The 17588-nt window shown below is 47.3% G+C and overlaps 1 protein-coding gene across 1 annotated transcript in view; it reads left to right on the top strand.

Annotated features, from left to right (window-relative positions):
- LOC140410293 (leupaxin-like) overlaps nt 1-17370 on the top strand; it is a 56204-nt gene extending 38834 nt beyond the window's left edge. The window contains exons 6-9 of the mRNA XM_072498271.1: nt 503-676; nt 4833-4914; nt 10439-10587; nt 16068-17370. Coding sequence (XP_072354372.1) covers nt 503-676; nt 4833-4914; nt 10439-10587; nt 16068-16340 — 678 coding nt within the window. The 3' untranslated portion in view covers nt 16341-17370. The remainder of the gene's footprint in view (nt 1-502; nt 677-4832; nt 4915-10438; nt 10588-16067) is intronic.
- Nucleotides 17371-17588: the final 218 nt, after the last annotated feature.

Genomic DNA, 17588 nt, shown 5'->3' with positions numbered 1-17588 from the left:
CTCCAGTCCCCCAGAGGGGGGACCCCCGTCCCGACCACCTCTTCTGTGTCCCCTTCCCTTTCAGCCAGTGCAGCAGCAACCCTTTCCCCCCCTCCCCCCCCCCCCGCTACACCCCTGTCTAGCTTTTTTGCTCCCCCCATGACACTCCCGTAAGTCAGCTGACGCCTGCTGACCCCGGCTTCCCCCGCCGTCCCATTGACCTCCCTGCGTGTGAGTCTCCCAATCCATATGCATTCCTTTTTTCCCCTTCCCGCCTTTCCAAAGCCTGCTCCGCCCCCTCTGGCACAGCTCCTGTCGCGGCCTTGTCTCTCTCCCCCAGCCCATGTAACATTTCCTGCGTGTGATTGACCCCCTATATACAACAACCATCACACATCAAACCCCAAAATATCCCCCCACCCTCACAAACCCTCAGTTAGAGTCCAACTTTTCGGTTTGTACAAAGGTCCACGCCTCTTCAGGTGATTCGAAGTAACAGTGTTGGCTATATTGGGATTTACAGATTGTCACGGCGATGGGTTTGACCTGGCATCCGGAACACTTCATCTGTGCTCACTGCAAAGAAGAAATCGGATCCAAAGGGTTTTGCGAGCGTGATGGCCGAGCATATTGCCACGAGGATTACCACAATCTCTTTTCGCCACGCTGCGCCTACTGCAGAGGTCCTATTCGTGATGTAAGCCCTTGAAGAATAACTGGAATTGCTATCTAATTGCATATTAATGATCACAGGCTTTTTTATTGTTAAGGCTGGTACAGTCTACAGCACGGGCGGGACTTTGCATCCGTTAGGAGTGACAGTGCCGCCGGGAAACCCGCAGAAACGGGTACATTGCTGGTGGCACCTGGGATTCCTTCCAGCAGCGAATAGCTGGAGAATCCGTCCCAACCTATTAATAGCTCCATGATTGATTGAAACAATGTTTACTTGGAACCACGCAACATACAGAGGAAAAGAGAGGCGCTGTGGAGGAGGTTGAGTGGGGTGTTGTGGGTTTGCGCGAAATTATGTCACTCCACGCACAAGAGATAAATTCAAGTTGATACCACTGAATATCAATAGGGTGGCCAATGCACCAGTGGCCACTTTCTGTCATTGACAACGATTCTACCTCATTAACCCTTCCACCAAAGGAGGTCGTGTGTTGCAGTGGCCAGCGCTCCTGCCTCTGCGACAGAAGCACCGGGTTTGCGTCACGCCCCAGGAACGTGGTGGCCATGGAGGGAGCGTTCATAATACGGCCAAATAGGCCTCTTATCAACCTGAAAAATCCTTCCATGGCACGTGGCATTATAGTGCTACAGTGGTTAACACTGCTGCCTCATACCGCTAAACTGGAGTCAATGGGAATCAGGGGTAAAAGTCTACGCTGGACAGAGACATACCTGGCAAAAGGAAGGTGTTGTGGTGGTTGGACGTCAATTATCGCAGCTGCAGGACATCACTGCACGAGTTCCTCAGATTAGTGTTCTGGGCCCAACCACCTTCAGCTGCTTCATCAAAGACCTCCCTCCCATCCGAAGGTCAGACGTGTGGATGTCTGCGGACGACTGCAAAATCTTTACCACTATTTCCGACTCCTCAGATAATGAAACAATCCATGTCCAAATGCCGCAAGGCCTGGACAATATTAAGGCTTGGGCTGGCAAGTAGCATGTTACATTTGCGCCACACAAGTACAACGTAATGACCATCTCCTACAAGAGAGGATCTAACCATCGCCCTTGACATTCATTGGCATTACCACCACTGAACCCCCCACAAACAAATCCTGGGGCTTACCATTGATCAGAAACTGAACTACACTAGCCATTTTAATACCATGGCGACCAGAGCAATTCAAAGGCTAGCAATCCTATGGTGAGTGACTCACTTCCAGACCCCCCTCCCTCCCAAGGCTTGTCCACGATCCACAAGGCATAAGTCATGAGTGTAATGGAATACTCTCCACTTGCGTGGATGAGTGCAGCTCCAACAACACTCAAGAAGTTGGACACCATCCAGGACAAAGCAGCCCGCTTGATTACTACCGCTTCCACAAACATTCACACTGTCCACCACCGACAAAACAGTTGCAGCCATGTGTACCATCTACAAGTTCAGAAGGTATGGGAGCAGAGTTAGGCCATTTACCCCATCGAGTCTGCTCCGCCATTCTCTCATGGCTGATATGTTCCTTAGCTGCTACCTATAACGTTCCAACCCAAGAGCTGGATTGCGAAATTAGCCAGAGCAATTCCTCCCTGGAACGCACGGCCTGGGAGCGGGAACAGCCAATTGAGTCTCCCCAGACTAACACCATCAATGCGATCATGGCTGTCCCATGTTGGCCTCAACTCCAACGTCCTGCCTGTTCTCCATAACCTTTCTGGGTTAAAAGTTTAATTAAAATTAATAGAATTAAAATTATGTCTAACTCCTCCTTAGATTTTCTCACTGCCACTGCGTCCACCGTAATCTGGGGTAGCGAATTCCACAGATTCATAATCCATTGCGAGAAGTAATTTCTCCTCAAATCTGTTTAAATTTGCGACGTCTTCCTCTAAGATTATGACCTTTCGTTTAAGAATTCCCCACAAGAGGAACCACTAGCTCACGTCTACTTTATCCATACCTTTTAGCATCTTGTATACCTCAATTAGATCTCCCCTCATTCCTCTGAACTCTAGAGAATAGAGGCCTGAATCTCTCCTATACATAGACACATAGAAGATAGGAGCAGGAGGAGGCCTTTTGGCCCTTCCAGCCTGCTCCGCCATTCATCACGATCATGGCTGATCATCCAACGCAATAGCCTACTCCTGCTTTCTCCCCATAGCCTTTGATCCCATTTCCCCCAAATGCTATATCCAGCCGCCTCATGGATATATTCAACGTTTTAACATCAACTACTTCCTGTGGTAATGAATTCCACAGGCTCACCACTCTGTGTGACGAAATGTCTCCTTATCTCTGTCCGAAATAGTTTAGCCTGATTCTTCAGGCTGTGATCCCTGGTTCTGGCACGCTCATCATTGGTAACATCTTCCCTGCATCTACCCTGTGTAGTCCTGTTAGAATTTTATAAGTCTCTATGAGATCCCCCCTCATTCTTCTGGACTCCAGCGAGAACAATCCCAACCTAATCAATCTCACCTCATATGACAGTCCCGCCATCCCTCGAATCTGTCTGGTAACCTTCGCTGCACTCCCTCGAGAGCAAGAACATCCTTCCTCAGCGAAGGAGACAAAAACTGCACACAATACTCCAAGAGTGGCCTCACCAAGGCCCTGTACAATTGCAGCAACGCATCCCGGCTTCTGTACTTTAAACCTCTTGCAAAGGAGGCCAACGTACCATTAGCCTTCTTTACCGCCTGCTGCACCTGCATGCTTACCTTCAGCGAATGGTGCACAAGGACACCCAGGTCCCGCTGCACACTCCCCTCTCCCAATTTACATCCATTCAGGTAGTAATCTGCCTTTCTGTTTTTGCTTACAAAATGAATAACCTCCCACTTATCCAAATTATACTGCATTTGCCATTGGTTTGCCCATTCGCCCAATCTGTCTAGATCTTGCTGTAGGATCTCTGCATCCTCGCCACAATTCACCCTCCCACCTAATTTGGTATCATCTGCAAACGTTGATGGCGAAGGCAAGAGCCCAAGGTATGCAAGGAAATTTGGCATTTTGAATCCAAAATTAGCCGAGTGGCAGGAAGCAGAGGCTGATGGTTAAGGTTTGTTTTTCTGACTGGAAGCCTGTGTCGACTGGGGTCCCGTGGGGATCAATGTTTGGGCCCTTGCTCTTTGTGGTTTGTATAAATGATTTAGATATGAATGCAGGAGGGTTGATCGATACGTTTGCGATGATAAGAAAATTGGTGGGATAAATAATAAGGAGGATAGCTTTAGATTACAGGAGGAGAGAGACGGGATGGTCAGATGGGTTGATCAGTGCAAATGGAATTCAATCCGGACAAGTGTATGGCAATGCTCTTGGGCAGGACAAACAAGGCAAGGGAATACATTATAAACGTCAGGGCCCTGGGAAGCACGAAGGATAAGAGGGACCTTGGTGTGCATGAACACCGGTCCGTTAAGATAACAGAGCAGGTGGATACAATGGTAAAGAAGGCATATGGTATGGTTGCCTTTGTTCGCCGAGGCACAGAGTTTAAGAGCATGGAGGTCATGTTGGAACTCTATAAAACATTGGATAAGCCACATCTAGAGTATTGTGTTCAGTTCTGTAATCCACATTATAGGGATGGATGTGATCGCGCTGGAGAGAGTACAGCGATTTATCAGCATATTGCCTGGTCTGGAGAGTGTTAGTCATGAAGACAGATTGGATAGATTTAGATTGTTTTCTTTGGAAGAGAGGAGACTGAGGGTGACATGATTGAGATGCATACAGTTGTGAGGGGCAGAGATAGAGTAGAGAGGATGGTAGAGGAGTCAATGAGCGGGGGGCGGGGGTGCGGGGGGGGGGGTGCTGTCAAAGATTTAATGTAAGGGGCAGGAGGTTCAAAAAGGATGTGAGGAAAAACCTTTTGTCGGGGTGGTGGTGGGAATTTGGAATTCGCTGTCTGTAATGGTGGTTGAAGCAGAGACCCTCGAAACATTTACAAAGTATTTAGATGTGCACTTGCGATCTCAGATCATACACGGCTATGGGCCAAGTGCCGTGAAATGGGATTAGAATGGTTAGGTGGTTGTTTTTTAACGGCACAGGAGCGATGGGCCAAATGCACTTTTCTGTGCAGTATGACTCTTTGAACTTTCTTCATACGTCAAATGATCAAATACTGTTTTCGTTCACCTGGCTTCATTTTGTGTGTTTGCAGAAAGTGCTCACAGCCCTGGATAAAACCTGGCATCCGGAACATTTCTTCTGTGTGCAATGCGGTGACGTGTTTGGAAACGAGGGTAGGTTTTTCTGAGCTACCTCAGGGGTTACCTCCAAACCGTTGGGCGTGTTCCGTTCAAATGTGGATTCAACTCCAACCTTTCACACAGCCTAGACATGTACACTTGGACAATTATAACACATTATTTGCTTTTTTTCGAAATACTTTTATTCAAATTTTAAACATATCGACCTTTTTACTACAAGGCTCCCCCGCTAAACCGCCCCCCTCAAGCCCCCCCCCCCCCCCCCCCACACCACAATTTCTCCTTGACAGAAATATGGTCACCAAAATGTAAAACAAAAACATCCACATCTCTGGTGGAACCCCTCACCCGCCCCTCTCAGAGCAAATTACACCTTTCCCAAAATACAGGAACTCCAGCAGATCCCCCAGCCAGGCCGAGGGACAGGGGTGGAGAAGTTGATCTCCACTCCAGCAGAATCTGCCTGCGAGCAATCAATGAAGCGAAGGCTAATATGTCTGCTCCCGCTCCCGTCTGTAGCTCCGACAGGTCTGACACCAAGAAAATGGCCTTCAGGGGTCCCGGCTCAAGTTCCACGTGCACAACCTCAGGAATGGTGCTGAAAAACGACCCCAAATATTTCTCCAACCGCGGGCAGGACCAGAACATATGGACATGACTGGCGGGTCCCTTCCCTCAGCGCTCTTAACGATGCACCCCTTCCCCTCAAATAACCGGCTACTTCTTGCCTTCGTTAAGTGCGTCTTTTGTACCATTTTTAACAGAATCTACCCCAGCCTCGCACACGAGGTCAAGCACTTCACACGATAATCATTCCTCCAGCCCCATCTCCAATTCATCCTCCCACTTGGCCTTAAACCCTTCCGTGGACCCTTTACCCTCCATAATCCTGCTGTATTTCGCTGAAATAACCCCACTCTCCAATCTCACTGACAGCGCCTCCTCCAACAACGAGGAGGACGGTACCACCGGGAAGCTCAGGAGAACCATTCTTGCAAAATTCTGCACCTGCATATACCTGAATCCCACCTTACGCTGGAGCCCATAGTCCACCCCAGCTCCTGCAAACTTGCAAATCACCCCTCCAGAAACAATTCCTCCATCTCTTTTACCGCTTTCTTCCCAATCCCCGGATCCATCGTCGCAGGCTCGAGCACATGATTCCATCTTATCGACATCACCTCGAACTATCCCGCAACTTGAAATGCTGCCAGAATTGCCCCAAAATCTTCAGCGTGACCACCACTACAGGATTATCCAAATACATCCCCAGGGTGAATCGCAGAGGTGCCGTCACTAGCGCCCGAAAATGATCAGCCTCCATATGCACCCAAAGAGTCTCCGTCTCCTTACCCCACATTCGGTGCCCAAGGGAATTGTTGTACAAGGAGCTGATAGCATGAGTGCAGAGGAATGACATAAATTCTGGTTACTTCCCACTATTCCGGGAAGGAGGCAGGGATGCCCCATCTCCCCCCTTCCCTTTGCATTGGCAATTGAACCCTTGGCCATTGTGCTGATGGGTTCGGCCAAATAGAGGAGGATAGTGAGGGGGTTGGTGCATAGCGTGTCTCTGTACGCAGATGATTTGGTCCTGTACATTTCGGCCCCTGGATAATCGGGGAGGGATATAACGTGTTTGCAAAGGAAATTTGGGGTGTTTCGGGTATGCACTGAAATTAGGGAATAGTGAGTGTAATAGTAATAGTGCAACAGGTTTCGAAGGACCAAGCCCCAAGACTGCCACCCTCTTTAGAACACGACGTTCCTTATCCTCTCTACCTTCCCTGCCCACAAGAGACGAACCTGTCCATCCCTCGAAAGAGTGACTTTGGCAAGAATACCAGCAGAAACTGGAAAAAAATACAGTAACTGTGGAAAAAGATTCATTTTTACTGCCTGCACCGGGTCGACCAAGGACAAAGGAAGACTGCCACATCTCCCCAAATTCTGCGAGCAATCAATGAAGCGAAGGCTAATATGTCTGCTCCCGCTCCCGTCTGTAGCTCCGACAGGTCTAACACCCGAAAATGGTCTTCAGGGGTCCCGGCTCCAGTTCCACATGCACAACCTCGGGAATGGTGCTGAAAAACGATGCCAAATAGTTGTCCAACCTTTCAACCGCGCTCGTGAAGTTTAGCTTAAGGAGTCGTGCCCAGTCCCTTGCTACCTACACCTTCAAATACCTAAAGTGAGCTGCCACAACCCGAAATGACAACCCTTCCATTTCCGCCCACGCACCTGGGGGAGGCACCAGAAATCCTTTGCGCATCCCACCACCTTCGGAATACACCCCTCCAGCCTCACCGCCAACACCTTCACCAGTGTCTTGGCATCCAATTTCAGTCGAGAAATTAGTACATATGACGCACACACTATCGGATCCTTCTCCTTTTGAAGGAATAATGAAATGGATGCCTGCCTCCTTGTCTCCAGCAACCCCCCTTTTCCCATCGCATCCTTAAACATTTCCACCATCAATCGCACCAAAGTATCCTTAAACATCTGATAAAACCCCTCCTGGAAACCATCCGGCCCCGGTAACTTGCCCGATTGCGTCTTCCCTATCGTTGCCTGCACTTCCTCCACCCCCAATCGTTCCTGCAACCCGGCCCTCTCCGCCTCTCGCCATCTCTGTCGCTCTAGAAACTCCCTCATCACTGACTCCTCCTCCAGTTGTTCCTACGCATACAAGCCCCTATAAAAGTCCTTAAACACCTTATTCATCAAACCTACTTCACTACCAACCCCCACATTCCATCCTTAATTCGCACCATCTCCTTCGCTGCTGCCTGCCGACCGACCTGGCCCTCCAGCAATCGACTGGCCTTTTCACCAGACTCATACACAACTCTCCGTGCTCGCCACAACTGCATAACCAACCTCCCCTTGGACAGGAGAACAAACCTCGCCTGCAACGCCTTCCTTTTCCCCAATAGCACCGAATCTGGATCCTCCGCATATCTTCCATCAACCTCCAAAATCTCCTCTACTTGCGCTACCGCTCCTCCAGCGCCTCCCTACCCACCTTCACCTTGAATGAGATGATCTCACCCCTTACTACCGCTTTCAATACCTCCCAAACCACCGCCGACGAGAGCTCCCCATTTTGGTTAAAGTCCACATACTCCACAATCACCATCCTCATTTTGACCACAAATTTCATCAAGCCCACTTCTGGTCTCCACGCCAACCTCGGGGCCGGAGCCTTCTCCAAGCCCACATCCACGTAGTCTGTAGCATGGCCCGATATCACGGTCGCCGAATACTCTTGCATCTTCACCCCAACTAGCAGCACCTTCACTACCACAAAAGTGTTCATCCTCGCGTACATCTTATGCACCAGTGACAGGAAGGAGTACTCCCTACCCTGAGGATACAGAATCCTATAGGGATCCAACGCTCCCATCTCCTTTAGGTACCCAGCTGACAGCTTGACCACCCGCCCCCCGCCATCCATTGAAGGGACCAACGATCGCGGCTAGGTGCTGTCCACCTTTGGGCCCAACTTCATATTCCAATCCATCCCCTCCCCACCCAATATCAACGTCTGAGTATCCAGGTCCGGTCTGGCCGTTAACATCTTCCTAACCCAGCCAGTGTCATTCCAGTTTGGGAAATATACGCTTAACCAACACGACTGACCAACCCGCCCAATGCACCAGTCACTATCATGTATCTGCTCCCCGGGTCAGCCACCACCTTCTCCATCTGGAACCTCACCCGTTTACCCATCAGTATCATCGCCCACGGGCCCTACTGTCGAAGCCTCAATCGAAAATCTGGCTCACCCAGCCCTTCCTTAGCCTTATCTGATCCTTTATCCTCAGATGGGTCTCCTGTAACAGCACCACGTCTTCTTTCAGGCCCTTTAAATGCGAGAAAACTCCTGCTTCCTTCATCTGTCCCGTCAACCTATGCACGTTCCACAGTGAGCGGATGTCATTCACGCCCATGCCCCGCCTACCCGCCATGAACATCCTCGCAGATCCCAGCCTACCAGACAGGACCCAGCCCTGGCCTTAGTCATCGTCACCAGTGCAGCGTCAGGAGGAGAGTTATTCTTTGCAAGATTCCCAGCCTCTGACTTGCCGTTGTAGCCATTCTATGTGTATGGATTATCCAGTTGGGTTTGCGGTCAATCGTTGACCCTGAGGTGTTGATCGTTGGTGATTCCGCGGTGATAATGCCATTGAATGTGAAGGGTCAAGGACGCCGATTCCAAATGCATCCCAGCCAGCACGGGAATGAAATGTTGTGCACCAATCCGATCCACCAGCCCATTGAGGCAAGTAGCCCCTTGTGGAGTCTGACTTGCTGCGGCTACATGCAACTTTTGCATGAGTTATTGTAGTTCATAGCCACGAACTGTGCGGAAGCAATTTTCTTAAAGCACCAGGTGATTCTTTAAAGCACGTGGTTGGCCAGTCATCTCTCTCGTTCTCACCGCCTGCCATTGGCACATGACAGAAGGATCTGCCATCTATCATCTATCAAACAGACAGTTTGATAATCCACATGTTTGGCTGCCTGAGCAGCCTTGGCTATCAAGCTCTATAGTGGAGTTCTGACCCGAGATGGGGTACAGAAGCCGTCGAGGGATGCACAAGCCATCTTATGGCATATATAAGAAATATGTATTTCGCTGAGCAGCAACACCAATAACAGACAGATTAGAAATCTCGTGCGGAGGAATTGGAGGTGTACAGAGGAGAGGAAAAACAAACTTGGATATGCTGTAGATATGCCTGAAACTTTTAATATCTTGGGTATTGGTGGATGTGGAGAGGATGTTCTCTCTTGACAGAGAATATAGAACTAGGGGTCCTTGTTTAAAAATAAGGGGTCGGTCATTTAACACAGCGACGAGGAGAACATTTTTCTCTCAGACGTTCGTGAGACTCTGGAACTCTCTTCCTCAACAGTCAGTGGAAGCAGAATATTTTCATATTTTTAAGGCAGAGGTGGATAGAGTCTTGATTAACAAGGGGGTGAAAGGTTATTGGGTCAGCTGGAATGTGGTATTGAGGTTACAATCAGATCAGAGATGATCTTTTTGAATGAGTCGAATGGTCTACTCCTGCTACTAAATGATATGTTTGTGACCCACAAGGCACGAAACAAAAGTTGCAAATTTATATTTGGCAGCATTGCTTTTCCTTAGTTGGCCAAAATATTTTGAGTAATGTAAAATATATTGGATATGAACTAGATTAATTTTAAATACCTCCGATATTATGTATGCATTTCACTTGATGTTTGCCGCGGTTAATCCGAAATGTTGATGTGGGATGCGGCACTTTACGTTTCTGGCTTGACTTTGAACCTGGCACAGCCACGCCACGGAAGTAAGCTCTCATTGGACCAGCCTTACAAAACATAACTGATACAGAATTATATTCATGCTATTGGAACTGAATACTGGGTAGAATTCGTAGCTGGTCATCGATCTGGTATTGTGGAACTTTCAGCCTTGATCGCTATCATGCCCACTCTCTTCCTAGTTCTCTATGCCATTAAGAACGTGTGTCACGCGCCTTTCTCCCTTCCTCTTTAGGGTACCACGAGAAAAACGGGAAGGCCTATTGCCGCAAAGACTACTTCAACATGTTTGCTCCCAAGTGTGGCAGCTGTGATCGCCCCGTTTTGGACAACTACCTTTCGGCGCTTAATAACGTCTGGCACCCAGAATGCTTTGTCTGCAGGGTAAGTAGTCATTGATCAAAATAAACACGTTTAGATTTTGCATGTCTTGCTGCGTTCCCAAAGGAGAGAAACTGATTTGCAATTATATTGCAATTATATTGCATGCACAATCTTATCATGCCCCAGTCCGCTTTATAAGGAATGCTTTTGATGTGATGATCGCTGATGGTTTTGGGGGAGGGGGTTGGAGGGAGCATAGGGTAAAATGAGCCACTTATCACATTGAGAGATACCACAAGCAGCAATCCGATCGCCACTTTATTGTTTGCATCACTGGCGGTGAGCTGAGGGATTACGTTTTCTCTGACCTACTTTGGGCCCTATTCCTTGATTGGGTATCAGGTTGATATGCGATCCTAAGGGTGGCAGCTGCGCCAGGGCAGTGCTCTTTGTGTATGACAGTATCATCAGCACGAAGTATATTAAATAGTTGACGAGTGCGGAATGCACGCCAGCTGGAAAAACACACCAGATTCTGAATTAACGGAAATTGTATTTAGGGGGGGAAGCACAAAATAGACGAATTTCTTATTATTGGCCGTTATACAACACGGTGGATCACAACTGCTGAAGTCAATGGACGCGAATACCGCATGGTGTATTCAGCAGGTGACCAAGATGGTCCTGCTGTGGCTGCAACAGTGTTTATCTTCTAATCTCTATTTCATATTATTCTACATGTGTCAAAATCGATTAGAAATGGCTACTATACACAGAAATTTCTCCATGTACTCAGCAGGTCTGACAGTATCTGTGGAAAGAGAAACAGATTTAACGATTCGAATCTGTGGAACATCTCCAGAGCAGAAGCGGGGCAGAAATGTGATAGGTTTTATAGTGGGAGAGGTGGGGTGGGGAGGTGAGGGAGTCAGGAGCTAAGGAGAGATTGGCAAAGATGTCAAGGACACAAGATAACGGGGGTGTTAACGGTAGCATTAAAGACTAAAAGAGGTGCTGACAATGGCATGAAGGAACGATTGCAGAATGTGTTAAATTTGAGAAGAAAGATCAGTGGTAAGTGGAAGAAAAACTAAAGAACAAGCGACAATCCGTCTTTTGGGGGAGGAGGGGGTGAATTACGAAAGGAGAACAAAAAACATAAATAAAAAGTGATCAAGATGAGTGAGAAAGGTCATGGTCTAAAGTTGCTGAACTCAATGTTGAGCCCGATGTTTAGGCTGTGATGTTTAGGCTGTAATGTGCCGAATCAGAATCTGTGCTTTTATGTATGTCGCTGTCTTTTGTAGCATAGATATCATTGTTGGTGACATTAGAGTAGAACTTTAGGATGCTCCAGGGGCAGATGATCCTATTCTGCACCACATTGTACAGATCTATTGGCGCGAACTGACGATGTAAACTGCTCGAAGATCAGTAATTTACTCAGAACTAGATAAAGCCGACAGCCCAGAAACTGCCATTTAGTCCATACGAACATTTAGGTTGAACACAAGCCTCCTTCCCACCCACCAAAACAATCAGAAATCCATCCATTCCATTCTCTCTGTGAATTCAACGAGATTTGTGAAAAATCAATCCATGCTATTTCCCTTTTTAAATATTTTTATGGAATGGGAGAGTTACATTTATTGATGATCTCGAATAGTCATTGGAAAGCTGGTCTTCTCAGAGGGTGACGCGTACTCGAAACCTCACTCTATTTCTCTCTCCACAGATTCTGCTAGAACTGCTGAGTTTATCTTGCATTTTCGATTCTTATTTTTGAAAGGCTATATTGGTTTAAGTAAACATAAAGTCAGGAACGGATTTATCGGTGTTCGTGCCAGCAAACCTGGATAGAGTGCACCTTAGAGGAGAAATTGCATGCAATAGAATTTACCATGCATGTTACCCTGTTTTCGTGGTGTTAAAAGTGCCTGGTTTGTGAGGTGCTGCTGGAGGACTCTTGTTTGGTTGCTGAGTACAGCCTCAACCCTAGATCCTGGATTCATGTTTCACTGCATTTTACCCCCCCCCCCCCCCACCCCACCCCACCACGACCATCTGAGGCATAAATCAGATGGTCGTGGTGGGGTGCGGGGTGTAAAATGTAGTGAAACGTGAATCCAGGATTCCGGGTGAGGCTGTACTCATGCGTGCAGAACTTGCCTATCTGCTTGGCGATTCTGCATTGGCGAGCGTCCTGATGGCTGCCGAGGAGAACGCTTAACCAAAGAACAGAGGCTGAATGCTCTTGACTGCTGAAATGTTCCCCGACTGGAAGGGAGCATTCTTGCCTGGTGATTGTCACGTGATGCCCGTCCATTCCTTGTTGCAGCGTCTGCATGGTGTCACCAATGTACCATGCTTCGTGACATCCTTTTGTGCCTCGTATGAGGTAGAAAACGTTGGCCGAGTCGCACGAGTATGATGCATGTCTCACTACATTTAACCCATTTGGCCAGAGCTGGCGAAATCCTACCAACTGTCCTGGCTTGAGACAATTCACACCTCTTCAACTAGTGATGAACCCTCTCTCCAGTCGCACCGTCTGGACTTCTAAAGAGTTAATTACCCGAAAAGATTTGGATTCAAGTATCATCTTGCATCATAGGCTTTGTCTATATATGATGTGTATGTGTAACCTACCTCTTCACTCACCTGACGAAGGAGCTACGCTCCGAAACCTCGTGGTTGAAAATGTGAATTTCGTTTTCTGAAATTTCTGTTCAAAGATGAATACTACAAGATGTTAGATTTTGCATCTAAATAAAATGTGTTGGAAATGATAGATCCCAGAATTACAGAATATAATCACAGCTCACAGAATCCCTACAGTGTGGAAGGAGGCCATTCGGCCCATTAGTTCTGTAACGACTATCCGAAAGGGCACACTACCCAGGGCTACGCCACTCCCCACCCTAAACATGCACATATTGAGACACTAGGGGCTAATCCATCTAACCAAATTGTTGGACTATGGGAGGAAACCGGAGCAGACGGAGGAAATACAGATTTCCCAGAGAAAGTCACAAATCCACAAAGTTTCCCAAGGCTGGAATTGAACCCGGGCCTGTGTAAGACATCCATGCTAAGCAGTGGGTAGTGAAGGAGAAGCTATTAGAATCAGTGCGGGTAGTCAGGACATGGAACTTGTAATGTGAATCTTGACGTGGACAGCGTTATAAAATAGATTGAGTGCTCTGGATACGGATGTTGAGTTGAGGTTTTTTGCATTAAAAAAAAAATCATTTTTGCATACCAGTCGCTGAAGGTAAGCATGCAGGTACAAAAAGTGGCAAAGAAGGCAAATGGTGTGTTGACGTTCATAGCAGGAGGATTCGAGTACAGGAGCAGGGATATCTTGCAGGGATTATAGGGGACCTTGGGAAGGCCACACCTGGAACATTGTGTGCAGTTTTGGTTTCCTTCTCTGAGGATGGATGTGCTTGCTCTACAGGCAGTGGAGCGAATGTTTACGAGACGGATTCTTGGGATGGTACGACTGACATGAGGAGAGCTTGAATCAGTTAGGATTGTTTTCAATGGAGTTGTGAAGAATGAGGGGGGTGGGAATCTCTTCGAAACCTGCAGAATTCCACCAGGACTAGACGTTGGAGGTGCAGGAAGGATGTTCCCGATGGTGAGTGTGTCCAGAACCAGGGGTCACAGTCTGAGGATGCGGGGTAGACCATTTAGGACACAGATGAGGAAGAATCTATTTTCCCAGGGAATGGTGGACCTGTGGAATTCGTTACCACAGGAAACAGTTGAGGCCAAAACATTGTCTATTTTCAAGTAGCAGTTAAATATAGCACACAGGGCGACGGGGATCAAAGGAAGTGGGGGAAAGAGGGATTAGGCTCGTGAGTTGAATGATCAGCTATGATCGTAATGAAAGTCGAAGCAGGCTCGAAGGGCCGAATGGCCTCCCCTGCTCCTGTTTTCTATGTTTCTAAGTATTCCTTCATGGGACGAGCACCACTGGCTGGGTCCAGCCTTTATTGCCCAAACCTGTGTTGCGCTGGAACGGAATGGCTAGCTGGGTCACATTGCTGTGGAGTTGGACTCACACAGAAGGAGAGCAGATTTCCTGCCCTAAAGAACAATAGTGAACCACATGGGCAATTTAGAATTGTTTTATGGTCATCATAATTCCACATTTGTATTGAATTCCAATTCCACCATCTGTAGTGGTGGGAATTGACCCCAGACCCGAGAGCATTACCCAGCCCAGTGAAAATATTATTGTACCATCCTTTTCTCCAAGAAGCAGATACGTAAACATCAGTGATAGGCAATGCAACAGGCTATGAAGTTTCATCTTGGGGGAGGCGATGGTGTAGTGGTATTGTCATTGGATCAGCAATCCATAGACCAAGGCCATCCTGCCACAACAGATGGTGACATTTGAATTCCATAAAAAATCGGCAATTAAAAGTCTAAAGATGACCACGAAACCATTGTTCATTGTCAGAAAAACCATCTGGTTCGCTGATGTCTTTTAGTGAATGAACTCCGCCGTCCGTACCTGGTCTGGCCGACATGTGACTCCCACCCTAACAGCACAGTGGATTGACCTACAACTTAAGGGCTGCAACGGTTCAAGTGGGCAACTCAGTACCACCTTCTGAAGAGTAACAAGTGATCGGCAATAAATGCTGACCTAATCAGCGACACCCACATCCCAATGGTGCTGAACATTGTGCAGTCATCCAAAACATTCCCACTTCTGACCTTATGATTGAAGGAAGGTCATTTTTGAAGCAGCTGAAGATGGTTAGGCCGAGGACACTACCCTGAGGAAGCCCTGCAGTGATGTCCTGCAGCTGAGATGATTGACCTCCAACCCGAAAACCATCTTCCTTTGTGCCAGTTATGACTCTCAGCAATGGAGAGCTTTCCCCCTGATTGCCATCCACTCCAGTTTAGAAAGGGCTCCTTGATTCCACCCTCGGTCAAATACTGCCTTGATGTTAAGGGCAGTCACTCACACTACACCTCTGGCATTCAGCTAATTTTTCCATGTTTGAAGCAAGGCTGTAATGAGGTCAGGAGCTGAGTGATCCTGGCGGAACCCAAACTGAGCATCCGTGAGCAGGTTATTGCTGTGTAAGTGCTACTTTATAGCACTGTTGAGGACTCTTGTAGATAATGTAGATGGTACACACGGCAGGTACCGTATGACTGTGGTGACAGAATGTTTATGGAAGGGGTGAAATCACGCGGGGCTGCGTTGTCCTGGATGGTGTTGAGCTTCACTGGTGTTCTTGGAGCTGCACTCATCCAGGCAAGTGGTAAGTATTCCATCACACTCGTGACTTGTGTCTTAGATGGTAGGTCTTGGAGAGTCAGGAGGTGAGTTACTCTCCGCAGGATTCCTGCCCCCTGATGCGCTCTTGTAGACATGATATTCACAAGACTAACCTGGTTAAGTTTCTGGTACGTTCCCGCCCCCAGCCTTAGGATGTTGAACTCAGAGATGGTAATGCCTTTGAAGGTCAAATGATAAAGTTTCCCTTGTTTCGTTTCCAATATAGGATTGCCTCACTCCGTTTTTGAGCGGCAGTTTCTTTGAAGTCGGTGGAATGCCCTACTGCGAGTTGCACTATCACCAGCGGCAGGGCTCGTTGTGCAATGGATGTCAAAAACCCATCAATGGACGTTGCATTGCAGCCATGGGGACGAGGTTCCACCCAGAGCACTTTGTCTGCGCCTTCTGCCTAAAGCAGCTCAGTCAAGGTGTCTTCAAGGAGAACAAGGACAAGCCTTACTGCAACGCTTGCTATAACAAACTCTTCCTTTTGCAATAAATGTAACCGATCAAGCTTCTCCAACTCATGCATCTCCCAGCCAAAAACGTTCGCCCCCGCTCAAACTGCCAAAGGTTTTGAAAACTAATTATCAAGGAATATGGATCCAAACTAAACAATTAATCATGCTTCGCTGCAATTGCTTGCTTAACTGAAATGTTTTTGCTGAACTGATGGTCGCCATGGAACATGAGAGCCGACGTGCACCATTCGGCCCATTGAGTTAGCTGAACGATTCAATGAGATCATGAATGATTTGATATGATAACCCTCAAATCCGCTGTCCCAACTTATCCCATAACCCTTGATTCCATTACTGATTAAAAATCTGTCTATCGCAGCCTTTAAGGTACTTAACGACCCAGCCTCTCCAGCTCTCTGCGATAAAGACTTAGACTGATTCACGATGCTCAAAGAGAAGAAAGTACTCCTCATTTTGAGTCTTGCATGAAAGACTCTTTGCTCTGAGATCATTCCCTCTAAAGCTCTCAATCTACTGAACGTCTCCTCATAAGAAAATCCCTCCGTATGCAGGATCAACCTAGTGGACCTTCTCTGGACTGCCTCCAATGCCAGTATACCTTTCGTTAGATAAGGGGAACACACCTATTCACAATATTCCTTATAGCACGACTTCCCTATTTCTATGCTCCATTCCCTTTGAAATAAAGACAAACACACCATTTTCCTCCCCAGTTTCCTGCTGAATGTGCATGCCAGCTTTGTGCGATTTATGCATGAGAACTCCCAAATACATCTGCTCTGCAGTTTTCTGCAGCATTTCTCTATTTAAATAATATTCAGCTCCTTTATTATTCCTACAAACGTGCTTACCTTCCATTTTCCTACGTTACATTCGATCTGCCACATGTTTGCCCAGTCACCTAACCTCTGTCGACTGTCATCCTCACCACTTGCCTTCCAATATTTTTGTCATCGCAAACTTGGCAATGGTACATCCACTTCCCTCGTCCACATCAGGTTGTAAGTCCACTGAGCTGTTTGAAGAATAAACTTGCGAAACGATAAATACATATTTCTGTATCATTCCTCCACAATGTGCGATAATTGAACTGAACATTACTACACTTATGTTTCCAATTGATCAAACTGGTATCCAGCAATTCCAACATGTCACTGCCTCAATACATCACATACCCTGTTATCATAATTATTTTTGTGTTTAACTAATTAGGTTTCACATCTGGATTGTAACTCAATGATTATCTATATTTGTATTCTGGACCG

This window comes from Scyliorhinus torazame, chromosome 4, assembly GCF_047496885.1.
Source record: "Scyliorhinus torazame isolate Kashiwa2021f chromosome 4, sScyTor2.1, whole genome shotgun sequence".
Classification (NCBI taxonomy): domain Eukaryota; kingdom Metazoa; phylum Chordata; class Chondrichthyes; order Carcharhiniformes; family Scyliorhinidae; genus Scyliorhinus; species Scyliorhinus torazame.
Note: the sequence above shows the minus strand (reverse complement) of the source record. Positions and strands in the feature narration are given on the sequence as shown.